Genomic DNA, 13,701 nt, shown 5'->3' on the forward strand with positions numbered 1-13,701 from the left:
GAGCAGTACGACTGTAAATGGACACATCGGGAGTCACCAACTTTCTGATATTCAGAACTGCACTCTGAGCAGGCTTCGAGCAGGTGCAGAGTGTCTTTCGGTGGTGATCATCACCATCTTCTCATTAATGACTGTAGAATTTTACAGAAATGACATCAGCAAAAGAGAAATGGGACAGGTCCCTGTCGTCGCAGAGGCGACAAACTAAATTTCGACTGGGGGAGAGGAACAATAGTAAAAGGAAATCAACAGCGCAATCTTAGGCGTGTCTACTCGGAAGTAAGTCCCATTATAGCCAACCAGGATTACTCCCATGTAGGATTGATTTTGTGAAGCCAGTTTTGATTTTCAACATCAAGTTAAAGAAGCAGCACCGAGTTCGAGCATGCACAGTGTGATGGGAACTAATTTGGGTTTGTTTCAAGCAGTAACTGCCACAAAACACCACGTAAACGAGAAAAAATGTACCACGTGTACTCAGTTTCAGAAATGCTTAATACATTCAGCAATGCAATTTTTTTAAAGGTGCAGGATTCTTGCCCCACAGAGATTTTACAGGGGAGAGACTGTGCATCTGATGCCGCTTCTCCCGTCAACCACAACGCTACTGCAGTCCTTCAAATTGTGTGTGTGTTAAGTGTCACCAAGCTGCTTCCAACTTACGGCGACCCTATGAATTAATAACCTCCATTAGTGCTGTTAATGTCCTATCATTAACAGCATTGCTCAGATCCTGCAAACTGGAGGCCGCTAGCTTTACCGAGTCCAGCCATCTCATTTGGGGTCTTCGTCTTTTCCTACTGCCTCCCACCTTTCCTAGCATTATCGCATCTTCCAGTGAGCCTTGTCTTCTCACAAGGAGACCAAAGTGCTGTAGCCTTCAGATTGCAGCTGGAGAACTACCGCAGGGATGCTGCGCACATTTAACAGGCGATAACGCGCACCCGAAACCTGCAAGATGCGGGTCCAACATCATCTCAAAAACCAACGAGCTTTCCAAGGCATGAGCTTTCGACAGTCAAAGCTTCCTTTGTCAGACCTTGGAAAACTAGTTGGTCTTTAAGGCGCTACTGGATTTTGAACTTGCTCTTCGACTGCAGTGCAGACCAACACAGCTAGTCAGCTACCCACCTGGAACTAAACCAGCAAGTCACCTAGAAATGCAACCTCAGTCGGCTTTGGCATGCAATGGGTTAAACGGGTCAGGAAGTGACATCACAGAGGGCGGGCGCTTGCTGCCTGCGGCGTGAAAGGTGTGCGGAGCTGCTGCGCCGGTGCGATGGCCGCTGTGGACTGCATCATTAAGCTGGGAGGCAGCGCGTTGACGCAGAAAGATCAGCTGGAGACGCTGAGAGCGGGGGCCTTGCGGAGGGCGGCCGCTCTCGTCTCGAGGCTCTACGGGGCTGGAGAGAGGCGGTGCATTGTTGTACACGGCGCAGGGTAGGCAGCGCGCCAGGCAGGGCTGGTTCCGGACGGCGTGGCGTCGCGTAGGGCTTATCACAAGATCTGAGTGGTGCAGCTTTTCAGCCTGCAGTGTCCGGCCTTCTGACCTTGAATGTAGTGTCGTTTAAGCCCTGGATCCGCTTTGCAGTGAAGCTGTGATTTTTTTTCCCTTTAGTGCAATATTTGCATCACATTCAGTGTCTCTCTGGTTGAAAATAAGTTTTAAACCCACGTTTATCTAGATACTAGTCCCCAGTTTTAAAATGGTCGTACTTTGGCTAATGAGCCCTTTTTATATATTACTACCATGTTGGGAGCTGACTGACAAAAGCGCACACTGCCAATGCCACCTGATATGTGTAGTTGCCACTTTTTGTGAAGAGAGCAACTCATGGATTTTCTGTGCATATATAACTTTGGTGCTATTTCATGTAGTGAGCTCTGAAGCTGTATGTGCATTGGAAATCCTGTCATTGAAATCCATGCATGAAATGGTGACCATGCATGTCAGCAGGATCTTAGATAGCTCGGTCCTCGCATGGTTGTAACACAGGGAGGTCCCAAACGTGTTTAAGTCTGCTAGGCACGTTTGGAATTCTGACCCAGTATGGTGGATGCTGCCGCAGAGTGGCTGCCACCACTTACCATCAGTCACACTGTGAAAATCCTTGCTCTGTGGTAGTATCTGCTGACAAAGCAACATCAGCGCACACAGTCAAATCTCTAATGGCCAAATGAGGTCTTGCTGGGCAAAAGCCCCAACTGGCCCTGCCCACTTTCAAAAAAACATTTGGTGGCTACCACATGGACATCGGCGATCCCTGTTGCAGTGGCTGAAAATATCTTTCCTCACAAACGTGTTTGCAGTAACGAGTCTTACAGCTTTTGACATGTGCTAGTGTGTGATTAAAGCTGCATTCCTGTGTATATTTATTGGGTATAAAATATGCACAGGATGGGGATGCATATTCTCTCTTTCCTGTCCTGGGGTATATACACTGATTGCAATTGCTAAAGAAACAGAGAAAGAGTGGTAATAACTTAGCATGGACACTTAGCATTCACAGACACTCGATGTTCAAAATGCTTCACATATAGTATAGTGGTGTTATCAGTAGCCTGGTAAGGTAGGCCAGTGTTACCCTGGTATTACAGGTGAGATGGACTGAAATTTAGAGAGTGGCTTGCTCATATACTCTTGTGGTTGGCAGAGGTTTGAACTGGTGATCTTCCAGCTGAGTCTGCTTGAAGCCAGCTGGGTTGACGTGGATCAGGCACAGCTCTCTCGGAGCTCTCTCAGCCCCACCCACCTCACAGGGTGATTGTTTGGGGGATAATAATAACATACTTTGTAAACTTCCCTTAGTGGGTGTTGAATTGCCCTGAAGGACAGTGTATAAATTGAATGTTGTTGTTGTTGTTGTTGTTGTTACTACTACTACTACTTATGTTAGGATACATTTATATTCAACATTTTAAATTACAAATTTCATAACTAATCTGTTTTGCAACTACATTGTTGATTTCATCATTGCTACATAGTCAGTATTATATACTTTCACTACTTCTTCATAGCCAATATAACTTTTAACAAATGGATAGTATATCAAAATACATAAGGAAGGTCTGTTATACATCTCATAATAAGAAAAAGGTTTCTGCTCAAAAACTACTACTGTTTACATTTATATTCAAGATACTTAATTTACAACTTATTCTCATTCTACTTTTACATTGCCTAAATTTGTCTTCTGCTTGCGTAATACACATTTGTTCTCTCCTCAAAATTTGTGATTGATCTGTTTCTCAAATAAGCTATTAATTTTGCCGTAACTCCATATTTGGCAAGTTTATTTTCCCATTCTACTAAGTTTGAGCAGATGTCTGATTTCTATTTTACTGTGTAAATGATTCTAGCCACTTTCACTATGTATTCAAATATCTCTTCCAAGATTTGTGGTAATTTATTAGGCAATATTCCTAATAGCATATTCTTAGTTCCATAGGGAATCTAAATTGTAATGTATTCTGCATTTTCCTATGTATTTCCTTCCAATATCTTTTTGCTTTTTGTAAGTCCATCTGTATCCTGACATTTCTAACATTATCCTTTGTAGCTTTTATCTACTTTCTATTCTTTGGAGGAATAAGCTTTTGAGAGTCAGAGCTCCCTTCTTTAGACACGAGTTGGAATGGAGATCCTTGAGCTTTTACATCCTAACCAAAAGGTGGGTGGGGTGTTACAACAGAGGGCATCAGGACGTGAAGATACAATGCAACTTGATTAGATGGAAGGGGTGTAGCAAAGGAAGATGTCAGGATATACAAACAGTGGTACAACAGCTTGATTAGAGCAAAAATTACCATCTGTAGTGTCTGAAGAAGGGAGCCCTGAACATCTTGTTGGCCTGTAAGTGCCACTGGACTCAAATCCTATTGTCTTCCTCTATTTTTGTTGATGAAGAAATGCCAGCCTCTTGTCCCTTCTGCTCCATCGTCTGTTATTTCTTTAAAGTATGGTGAATGTCTTTCTTTCAGCTGTAGAAACTGGCAAGAGGAAAGATTTACACCCAATTGTTAACTAAACCGGCAAGCTTCTATTTAATTATTTGGAAAATAAAAGAAAGTACCATAAAGTTCAAGTGTGGACAGCTTATTTTACCCGAGTTATTCATGTACTTCAGTGTCTTATATCATTTCCTATGCTGTATCACTTCAGCTTGCAGGTTTAGTTTGGCATGTTTGAATGGCACCTGCCCAAAAAGAAAAAACCTTGTAAGTAGAAATTTAACGTGTCAGGGACAGGGGTTCAATATCCTGGCCATTTTTCCCCCTATATGATTCCCCCCCTTGGAGTAGCCTTAAAACATAAAGCTCTTGTCTTAACAACACATCACTTGATCTTGCTGCATGTACAAAAGCAGGCTTTTATGGAAATAATTTCAGAGTTCTTTCCTAGCTCAATTCAGGTGACTTTATAAATGGAGAGAGCCCTCAAGTCAGAATTGACGTATGGTGACCCCTGGTGGGGTTTTCAAGGGACTTTATAAATAGCAATAATAAATTGACAGCTGATGGATTTCCCAGATATATATTTATGGCCAGTTATAATTCAAAACTCAACTCTCAGTTGGCTTCCTACTTGAATCTTGTTAAATGAAAAGTCACAAGATGACAAAGGTTTAAGCTTTCCAAGCCTTAGTTGTGTTGGGATTACTGTGTCTAAACCTAAAGTTTCTGTGTTCCTTTGGATTTTAAAAAATAACAATATAACTGCTATATGGCCCATTCGTGGCAGTAGCATTTGGTTGTCACACTTCACTGCAAATGCAATCAATGGTCAGTAATCCTACCGACTGGGGGGTTTTGGCTTATTTTCTTAGTAAAGAAGGAAATGATTTGGAGAAATCCTTTGGAAAGGGATAGGGATTATAGACCATACTACTGTGTACTGTATGTTGCTGTAAGTACGGTCCTACTGGATAGTTTCCGTATCTTGTAATATATCCTGCCAGTTTGCTTATGTTATTTTTATCATCAATTTCATCTCTGTATCAGATTTCTGTTTGTTTTTTCTGCAATCTTAATTATATTGTTTATTTACTGTTCCAGTCAATGACTGTATTAATTTATGTTGAGTAGTTTGCCTTGAGTCTCAGTGAGAAAGGTGGACTATAAATAGCATGAATAAATAAACAAATAAATAAAAATGTGACCTTGTTTGCTTCTCAGAAAAGACAACAAACATCTTAAAGAAATTTTTAAAACTACAATTTCAACAACATTTAAATAATACTACTTAAATAAACAAAACAAATGTATTCTGCATTGGTCCTGGTCTGCTCAGCTGCCTAAAAGAGACCTTGGGCTTTGAGATGTTCTTAATCGCCAGTGGACTCCTATAATTAAAATGGACCAGATTTTTGGAGTTGATGTTTCAACCCAATTACTTTTCTGGTTGGGTGTTCATTATATTTTGAGTATTTAAAAGTCCAAGCCTAATGATGGGTTGTGATATCCCATCAAGCATCATCTCTTATAACAGAGATAGGTTAGGCAGGCTGAGAGAGGGTTGGTTGGACCTTCTGTCAAGATCAGGAACCGCCTAGATATAAGCTCAGTGTTCTCTGTGCTATACTCGCTCCTTGTGCCGAGGATGGGAATACCAGGCACCTTCAGTAGCTGCTGTCTTTCCTCTTTCCTGGGCTTGAGTATCTCTTGGAATTTTCTGTGTGCTTCAGTCCTGAACAAATGGAGAATGGATGAAGTATGTTTCTGATAGGCTGAAAACATCTAGTCTAACTTGGTATTTCTGTATCTCTTCCCTTTCTTAATCAGATACAAATGTGGAGCTAATTTAGTATAAACATTCTTTAAAAAAAAATCAAATACAGCCCTGAAAAGCCCAGTATTGACATTGTTAAAGGAAATATTTTATTTTTCAGCTTTAAATGGAGCCTGTACGATATGTTCATACCAAGTATATGGCAATGTCTCTTTGTGGATGGGCAGAGGGGCACTTTGCCAACTTGTTGCTTGCTCAGAAATTGAAGATTTCTTTTAGCCGGATGGCTTGCCCTCAAGGTCAGCCCAAGACACTTTGGTGCCTGAGGCAGAAAATCCAAATGGCGCCTCTTCGCCCCTGCCGTGCTGGCAAAAAGTGTAAAAATAAACTAATTGACAGCTTGCTGCCCTTAAAAGGAACCCCAAAATCTGTTGTCTCACCCTGCCTAATGGAAGTGCCGGCTGTGCTTGCTGTTGTGTTTATCACTGTAAGGATGAAGTCACGGGCACTTCAATCATTTCAAGTGACATTTAGCATGTGATAAGTTTACGGCCTCTCAGGTTTCTTTCCATTGCCAAGCAATTCTTGTGTATATAATACACAATGCCAGGTGACATTTGATGTCTTCCTAACTTGACACTTGAAGGAGAATCTTCTGGTTTCCTTTTTCTTGCTTTTCTTTGTAGTGTAAGGTAAATGGCTCTGAAAGAGAAAAAGATCCTGCGTGTTATCCCTAATCCCAGAATGATTGGACTGTGACAAACGATTCTGATGGTGCCAAGAGCACAGGTGGTACTGTTTAGGCCATGGTCCACAGCAGTATTAACAGTGACATTTGGATCTTTTTATGCTGAGCCAATGAACCAGCTAAAGCTGCAGCTCTTTAAGAAAGCATGGATGAGCAGGACAGATACTATGTATCTTTTTCTAAATAGATTTGAAAGATTTTTTAGAAGGTTTCAGCTCTAGCTGAAGCTTTATAATGACCTGGGTTCAAAATGAAATCTGACCATAAAGCATATATGAAATGCTGCTTTTTGGGGTAAGAAAACCAAACCAGAAACTCGTGGAAAGCAACTTGTCATGGATATGGCTAGAACTATAGGGGACGAATTGCTGGATATGACCACAAAAGTTAAGACACCTATGCACACAGAAAAAGGACTTGCCTGGTCCCATAATTAGAGAGGCAACAAAGAGGCCTAGAATGTAGCAACCTTGGAGAGGAGCATAAAACAAAGTTACACAGATTTCCCAGAAATTTATTTATGGCCAGTTAAAATTAATTAATTAATTTGTATTGCCATATGCAGATTAGAAGGGCCATCTAACCCCTACTAATGTATACAATGTACCAAGGCCCACGTGCAGGGAGTGTCTGAGAATGGTAGGAATGTCTGACTTCATAGAAGCTGGCAATATTATAGATGTACTGGTAGAGGGCCAAAAGATACTCAGATGTATGAGAAACTTGTAATCACTAATTCTACATAGACTCTGTGAACACAAAAAGTAGCAAGAATGAATTAGCTATTGTTACATGTTTCAAGAAGATGTTTTAAATATGGATAACCTTGTTTGGTGTATGAAAACATTAGTCTAGAATCTGAGCCTTTGAAGCAGCTATTGTTAAGAGAAGGCTCTGAAATTCTATAAGTATGACAAGCTATACTGATAGAGTGCTGCTTCTTAGAAGAGTCTCCTTGCCTGTGACCTTTCTATCTTTGGGTAAGATATGCTTTGGACTCATTTAATTGCTCTCCTTAATGGACTTTGTATTTGTTATAGTAGATGGTATGATTTTCTGTTGATTGGGTTATTAAAATACTAAATAGATATGGTGTAATAATAAAGGCTTAAAAAGGAAACGGACTCCATAACTGTATTCCTTGGGTACAATACTCGGTAATGAACCTCAGACATTATCTGTGGTGCACCTCTTGCCAGGGGTTAAATGATTTGATATAGGAAAGCTAACTGTACTGTCAGGGCTTCTTAGGTGTGTGCCTATATCTGAATTAGACCTGACCAGAGTCATCCAGAACAAACATAATTATTTAGCAGAACAGGTCATGCACTATTGTGCTATTGCAGAAGAGCATTTGCTTTGCATCTCCAGTTAAAAGGATTAGGCAGTAAGTGATGTGAAGGGCCTTTATCTGAGAGCTTGGAGAGCTGCTGCCAGTTAGATTAAACAGTACTGACCTTGACAGACATATGATCTGACTGAGGATAAGGGCAGCTTCATGTGTGCATGTTCTTCTAGTGTGGCTTGGTAATGAGAGCGATCTGTCCAGGTGATCCTTTAACTCTTATTTTTATTTAATATATGTAAAACAGTTACATGCCTACCTTTCTCCCGAGCATCTAGGACCCAAGGTGATTCCTTTTTTAATGCTTTGGAACTGCCTGAATACTGCCTGAAGACTGCTCAGTAACAGAATATACTTGTGAGTCTACCTACCAGTAAAAAGAATGGACATTTATATTCCATCTCACTGAGAATGCTGCACTGCCCAGTAACTATTACCAATCCTAGCTTATGGTTGAAGTGTAAGAACATAAAGAGAGCCCTACTGGATAAGGCCAGTGGTCCATCTAATCCAGTATCCTGCTCCACACAGTGGCAAGCCAGTTGTCTTCAAAAGCCTAAAAGGCAGGACATAGAGAGAGAGAGACCTTGGCGGAAGAATGGAGCAGGGAAGTTCCGTGACAAAAGGGAAGGGGCAGACTAAAGCAGAAAGAGGCATTGGGAGGAACCCGCACCTTCTAGTTTGATTCCAAACAGCACCTGTCTGCAAAAAACAAACAAACCAAAAACAACCCTTTGCCTGGGCTCCGGATCATAAAAGAGACTCTGGAGTTTGCGTGTGAAATTGTCTCAGAATAAGCAATTATGTATAATTGGTGCATTGGCCCACCTTAATTGGTCTTGTCTGTGGAGGAATCGCTAAAAATCCTTTTTGTCCAATTTAGGGAGGCTTGTGAGGACAGTGTTTAAGAAATCCTCCTGTAAAGCTTCCCCTGGCCTGGATGCTCCAGGTTAGCCAGATCTCATCAGATCTTGGAAGTTTAGCAGGTTCAGCCCTGGTTACTACCTAAGTGGGAGACCACCAAGGAAGTCCAAGGCCTTTATGCAGAGGCAAGCAATGGCAAACCACTTTTGTTTATCTCTTGCCTTGAAAACTCCATAGAGTTGCCAGAATTTGGTTATGATTTGATGGCACATTATACACACAACATAAAACCTGATGTTTTCTGTGCTACCTGGGAGTGTATATTGCATTTCATTTCATTTCCAGCAGGTGGCAATAGCGGATATCTTCCATAAACTGGGAATTTGATTTGTTCTGTTTGCTATATTGGTTCCAGAAATGTTTCAGGGTAACACAAAGTAGGTTTTTGAGGCCATAGATTACAGCATAAGAGAGAAAGATCTAATAGCTATGCACTTTACAGGGAACAAGAACTAGAGAGTATCAAGACTCAGGTAACCTGAATGGTGGAGAATGGGACACATTTCTCTGGGCTCTGACCACTCATTGTTTGATCCAAGTTCTGTATACATTTGCATACATCAGCATTTACAGCTATCAGATAGAAACATGTCTGGTATATCTCTGGAGTTCTTCAGCAGCTTTGTGGACATCTGAGCCCCCAAATTTACCCTCTCTCAGCCTAATGTATCTCGGAATGTTTTTGTGAGATTAAAATAGGATAACCCTGCGCTTTGGAGGTGAAATGGAGTAGAAAAGCAATTATAGTCACGTTCACACATTAATGGATATTATGCTATAGCAGTCGTTTGCAATTTGATTTTCCAGTATAGACTGCTATAGTATATTGGTAGTACACTATCCAGTAATGTCTGAATGCAGCCCAAGAATGGGTTGGAACCCAGTTTCCAGTGCCTGAGCATAAGAGATGCAAGAAGGATGCACTTAAAAATTAATCATAGTTTTTTATTCAAAAAATTCCCAAGCAACATGGCCCTGCTACTGAGTATTTTGAAGAATACTGTTTGTGCAGTTTTTCATAACTGGTGCGGGGGAGAGAGAGGGGTTATAACAGTACAAAATGTATCTTCTGTAATAATCCAGGAGGTAGATACGAAGGAATACATGGGCATCCGATGCCCATCCCACCCCCACAGGCTGCAGGTCCTGGGGATGCATTCTGCATCAGTCTTCGGCTTGTCAACAATGTCAGTCAGCAATGTAGGCAATGATAGTGGCTGGACCAGCTAGGCAAGTATTGCATTATGAGTTTTTAAAATGGTGCCTGCTAATGCAAGATGGCTGCTTTAGCAAAGAAAGCACAGGACCAAGGAAACAGGAAGAACTTGTCAAGATGGCAGCAAGTAAAGTTTCTAATCTTTGGGGAAACTAGGTACTAAACCCAAGGGGGGAAAGCACTTCAAAGAATGTGTTTTAGTTTTTTGCTTTGCTTTTAAATACACCTTCCATTTACTAGGAGGTGGGATCAGATCAGAGGAACTAGAGGTGAAAGGGTATTTATATACTTATTTCATTTATACCCTCCTTCTCCCCAATGAGGACCCAAAGCGGCCTACATTGTGTTCTCTCCTCCATTTGATCCTCACAACAGCCTTGTGAGGTAGGTTAGGCTGCGAGCGTCTGGCTGGACCAAGGTCACTCAGCCAGCTTCCATGTCAGAGTGTGGATTCCAGCTTGAGTCTCCCAGGTTCTAATCTGAAACTAACCATTACACCATGAATTAGGCATTCATTTGGAACTGCTTTCTCTGTTGATAGCTGGCAGGTCTGGCACAGAGATTAAACAAGGTGAGATGACTGACCTCAGGTGGCAGACTTTCAGGTCCTGTTGAAGTGCAGTAAAACGTTGATTATTTTGTTTATTATTATTATGTTACTCCTGTGCTGGTTGCCATTTGGGTTTCTTTCCAGGAACCAAAAATGTACATTGTTGCATGCTGTTTTATAACTGGAAGACAGAGAAGTCGCAGACTAGGCAGGAAACTGGCCAAGTTGTCTCTCTCCCACCCAAGGCTGATTTTTACACACTCCCTCTGAAGCTTGCCTTCCTCAGCCTGCCATTTCTCAACTGCTGCTGATAAACATGTATTAGTTCTGGAAGAGCCAAGCTGGACTCTAAGGACTGCAATGATAGGCATGCCGTTGGTATGGGACTAGCTGGGCATTGTCTGCAGCGATTGGGTTACGTTAGGAGTTAGTATGCAGAGGGTGGCTCTGCATAGGCATAGAAACATCTGTGGCATGTATTGGAGCCAGCTAGAAGATCTGTGACATGCAGTGCTTGAGAGCAATGTGCTTTGATGCACAGGGGCTTAGCCCCATGCTCTGAACATGTCTCATGAACAGGTGTGAAGATCTTTCAATTACCACCTGCCCAGCAAACTTTTCAAAGGTTTGAAGAGCCAAACAGGGCTGCTGCCTCAGACAGACACTCAAGTGACTGTGGGGTATGATGTGCAGCTGGCACAAATTAGACAGCATGTCAGTTTTGATCATCTGTTGCATCTTAGCAAACCACAAATCTCTCATCCTAAATAGTAAATGTACTTCATCATGATTTAAAGAGCCAGGAAGAATGGTCTCCTTGCCCTGCACCAAGGAGATATGAATGGAAATACTACCAGCTCTCTTTTGCAGGACTTTGCAATTACACAGGGTACCATTTAAACTTGATTGCTGCCTATGCAAAGCAGTTGCATGTGTTTAATCAGCATGCCAGGAACTGGTGATCTAGGTGGGTGTTGCACAGGCGTGAGCATGCTTAGCAGCTAAGAATGGGTAACAAGGCTAGTTTAAATAAGATGCTGGATGAGTGCAAAGTTCTGTGGAAGAGTGGTTTTGGCCTTACCAGCCTCCTGTTCCAATTGAGCCTTAGGCTAAGGAAAAGGTTGAGCTTTTATTTGATGACTGAGCTTATTTGAGGTATTCAGAAAAGTGTGAGTAGCAGCAGATCAGGCCATTGCCAACTGCCAGTGACTGGCTTTATACTTTTTTGTTAAAATTCCCATTTTGGGAGAGAATCTGATGACTATGAGGCTAGGAAGAAGATAGGGTGTTGCTCCTGCAATTAAGATTTTCTCCCCCAACTTGGTGATTATCTAGTAATTGAGTGTCAACAAAATTCTGTTACATCTTGTCCAAATTTCCCCAGCTGTTTTCCCTATTGAGATTGTGTGTGTGTGGGGGGGGGGGGGGAGATATGCAAAGCTCATTATTCTATCTGAGGCTGTCCAGAATCTCTTAATGCATAATTGCCATTAATCAAGGTCAGAAGCAGGTGCTCCCAAAGCGGGACAGAAAAGTGGATTTCCCAGTGTGCTGAATGGAAGGACAGATACAGTATCAGTGACCGGCCTTTGGTTACACACAGACAGAGGGGGTGATGTGAAGGGACCTGTGGTTCTACTCCCTGTAGGAGCAAAAAGAGGCTGTGAACAGCCATTAAGTTAACAGCCATGACCGAATAAATCTACGTTGAAGTCAGCATTGGCTCTGAAGGATTTCAGCTGGACAGCTTGGAAAGGAGAGGGTTGCACAGATGGGATAGATGAGTAATGCTTGCAGGGCTGGGGTGGGGGAGAATCCCAATGAAACCCTGTGCAGAATGACTCTTGTCTCATCTCGGAGAATTGCACTGTCAGAGGTCTGACTCAATGTGCAAGTCTTTAAAGGCAGCCATTCTTTTCTTATGGCATCTTTACAACTCGTGGCTTAACTAGATATGGGGGAGGGGAGGAACTGTTGCACATCTCACTGGTGAATGTCGTTTTTAAAGAATTCTTGCTTGTGACATCATTAGCAATGGGCGATCTGTCTGTTACAACAGTGTTTGGGTCACTAATTTTTGAACTCTCCCCCTCCATGTGACAAGCAGTAAGCCCTCCCCCGCTGGTGTTCTCGATTGGCTTGAAATGTGTTGATTTGTATGCCTACTGGCAAGGCCATGTGGGAATTGTAGTACAGAGGCAGACAAGTTGCATAGTTTTGTTTAAGCAGTTTTGTGAGGCTTCCTTAAGGATCGTTCCATTGCAGAGCTGGGGATTAAGGCCAGGCCATTTCTCTGTAAATTATAATGCCAGTTAAAAAAAATCAGTTTCAGCTATCAAGACAGATGGGCGATATGGGGTACCATATATTGGAACGGGGAAAGAGTGATGTAGGATACCTTTTTTTTTTTACTGGTTTTGTTCCTACACCTTTAGTGTCAGACAGACACACAGAAATTTTCCTAGTGTGTAAACAAGGGAAGGGAAAAGCTACACTCACTATATTTTTGTGTGGCAAGAAAGACTTCTGTTAAAGGCAGAAAATCAGCATCTGTAAGGAAAGATGGTAATCCTGGAATGGGGTTAGAGGAGAAACAAAATGCAGCCAAACTGCTTGGGAAAGGGAAAAGGTTCACAAAACGAACATAAGGTAGATTCAGGTGGGTAGCCATGTTGGTCTGTAGTAGAAGAGCAAGGTCCAATAGCACCTTAAAGACCAACTAGATTTCCAGAGTATGATTTTTCCAGAGTCAAAGCTCTCTTCATCAGGTATGAGGATTGGAATAAGGACGGGGCCCCTATAACCCAGGCAGAGGGCGGGAGCGATATTGTAAATTAGTGTGACAGGAAGGTAGCTATAATATATGTTGTAATTAGCTTGATAGCAGGGGTGCAAAGTACAGAAAATTAGCGTCTATAATGCAAGAAAAATCCTGTGTCCTGATTAAACCCTGAGGGATCCATTGTTTCAAATATGAATATAAACTCAGTTTCAGCAAAATAGTTTCAGGTGGGTAGCCATATTGGATTGTAGTAGAAAAGCAAGGTGCGGGTCCAGTAGCACCTTAAAGATCAACTAGATTTCCAGGGTATGAGTTTTTGAGTCACTCTCTGGCTCTCAAAAGCTCATGCCTTGGAAATCTAGTTGATCTTCAAGGTGTTACTGGATCTGAATCTCGCTCAGTTTCAGC

General features: G+C 41.9%; 1 protein-coding gene across 3 annotated transcripts in view; it reads left to right on the forward strand.

Moving 5' to 3' along the window:
• The first annotated feature begins 1,252 nt into the window (after positions 1-1,252).
• Positions 1,253-13,701, forward strand: part of LOC129329603 (uncharacterized) — a 47,531-nt gene continuing 35,082 nt past the window's right edge. For all 3 annotated transcript variants that reach the window (XR_008596997.1, XR_008596998.1, XM_054979066.1), the window contains exon 1: positions 1,253-1,440. Coding sequence is in view for 1 of the 3 variants with exons in the window: in XM_054979066.1 (XP_054835041.1) it covers positions 1,280-1,440 (161 nt within the window). In the remaining 2 variants the exon portion in view is untranslated. The remainder of the gene's footprint in view (positions 1,441-13,701) is intronic.

Source organism: Eublepharis macularius, chromosome 5 (assembly GCF_028583425.1).
Source record: "Eublepharis macularius isolate TG4126 chromosome 5, MPM_Emac_v1.0, whole genome shotgun sequence".
Classification (NCBI taxonomy): domain Eukaryota; kingdom Metazoa; phylum Chordata; class Lepidosauria; order Squamata; family Eublepharidae; genus Eublepharis; species Eublepharis macularius.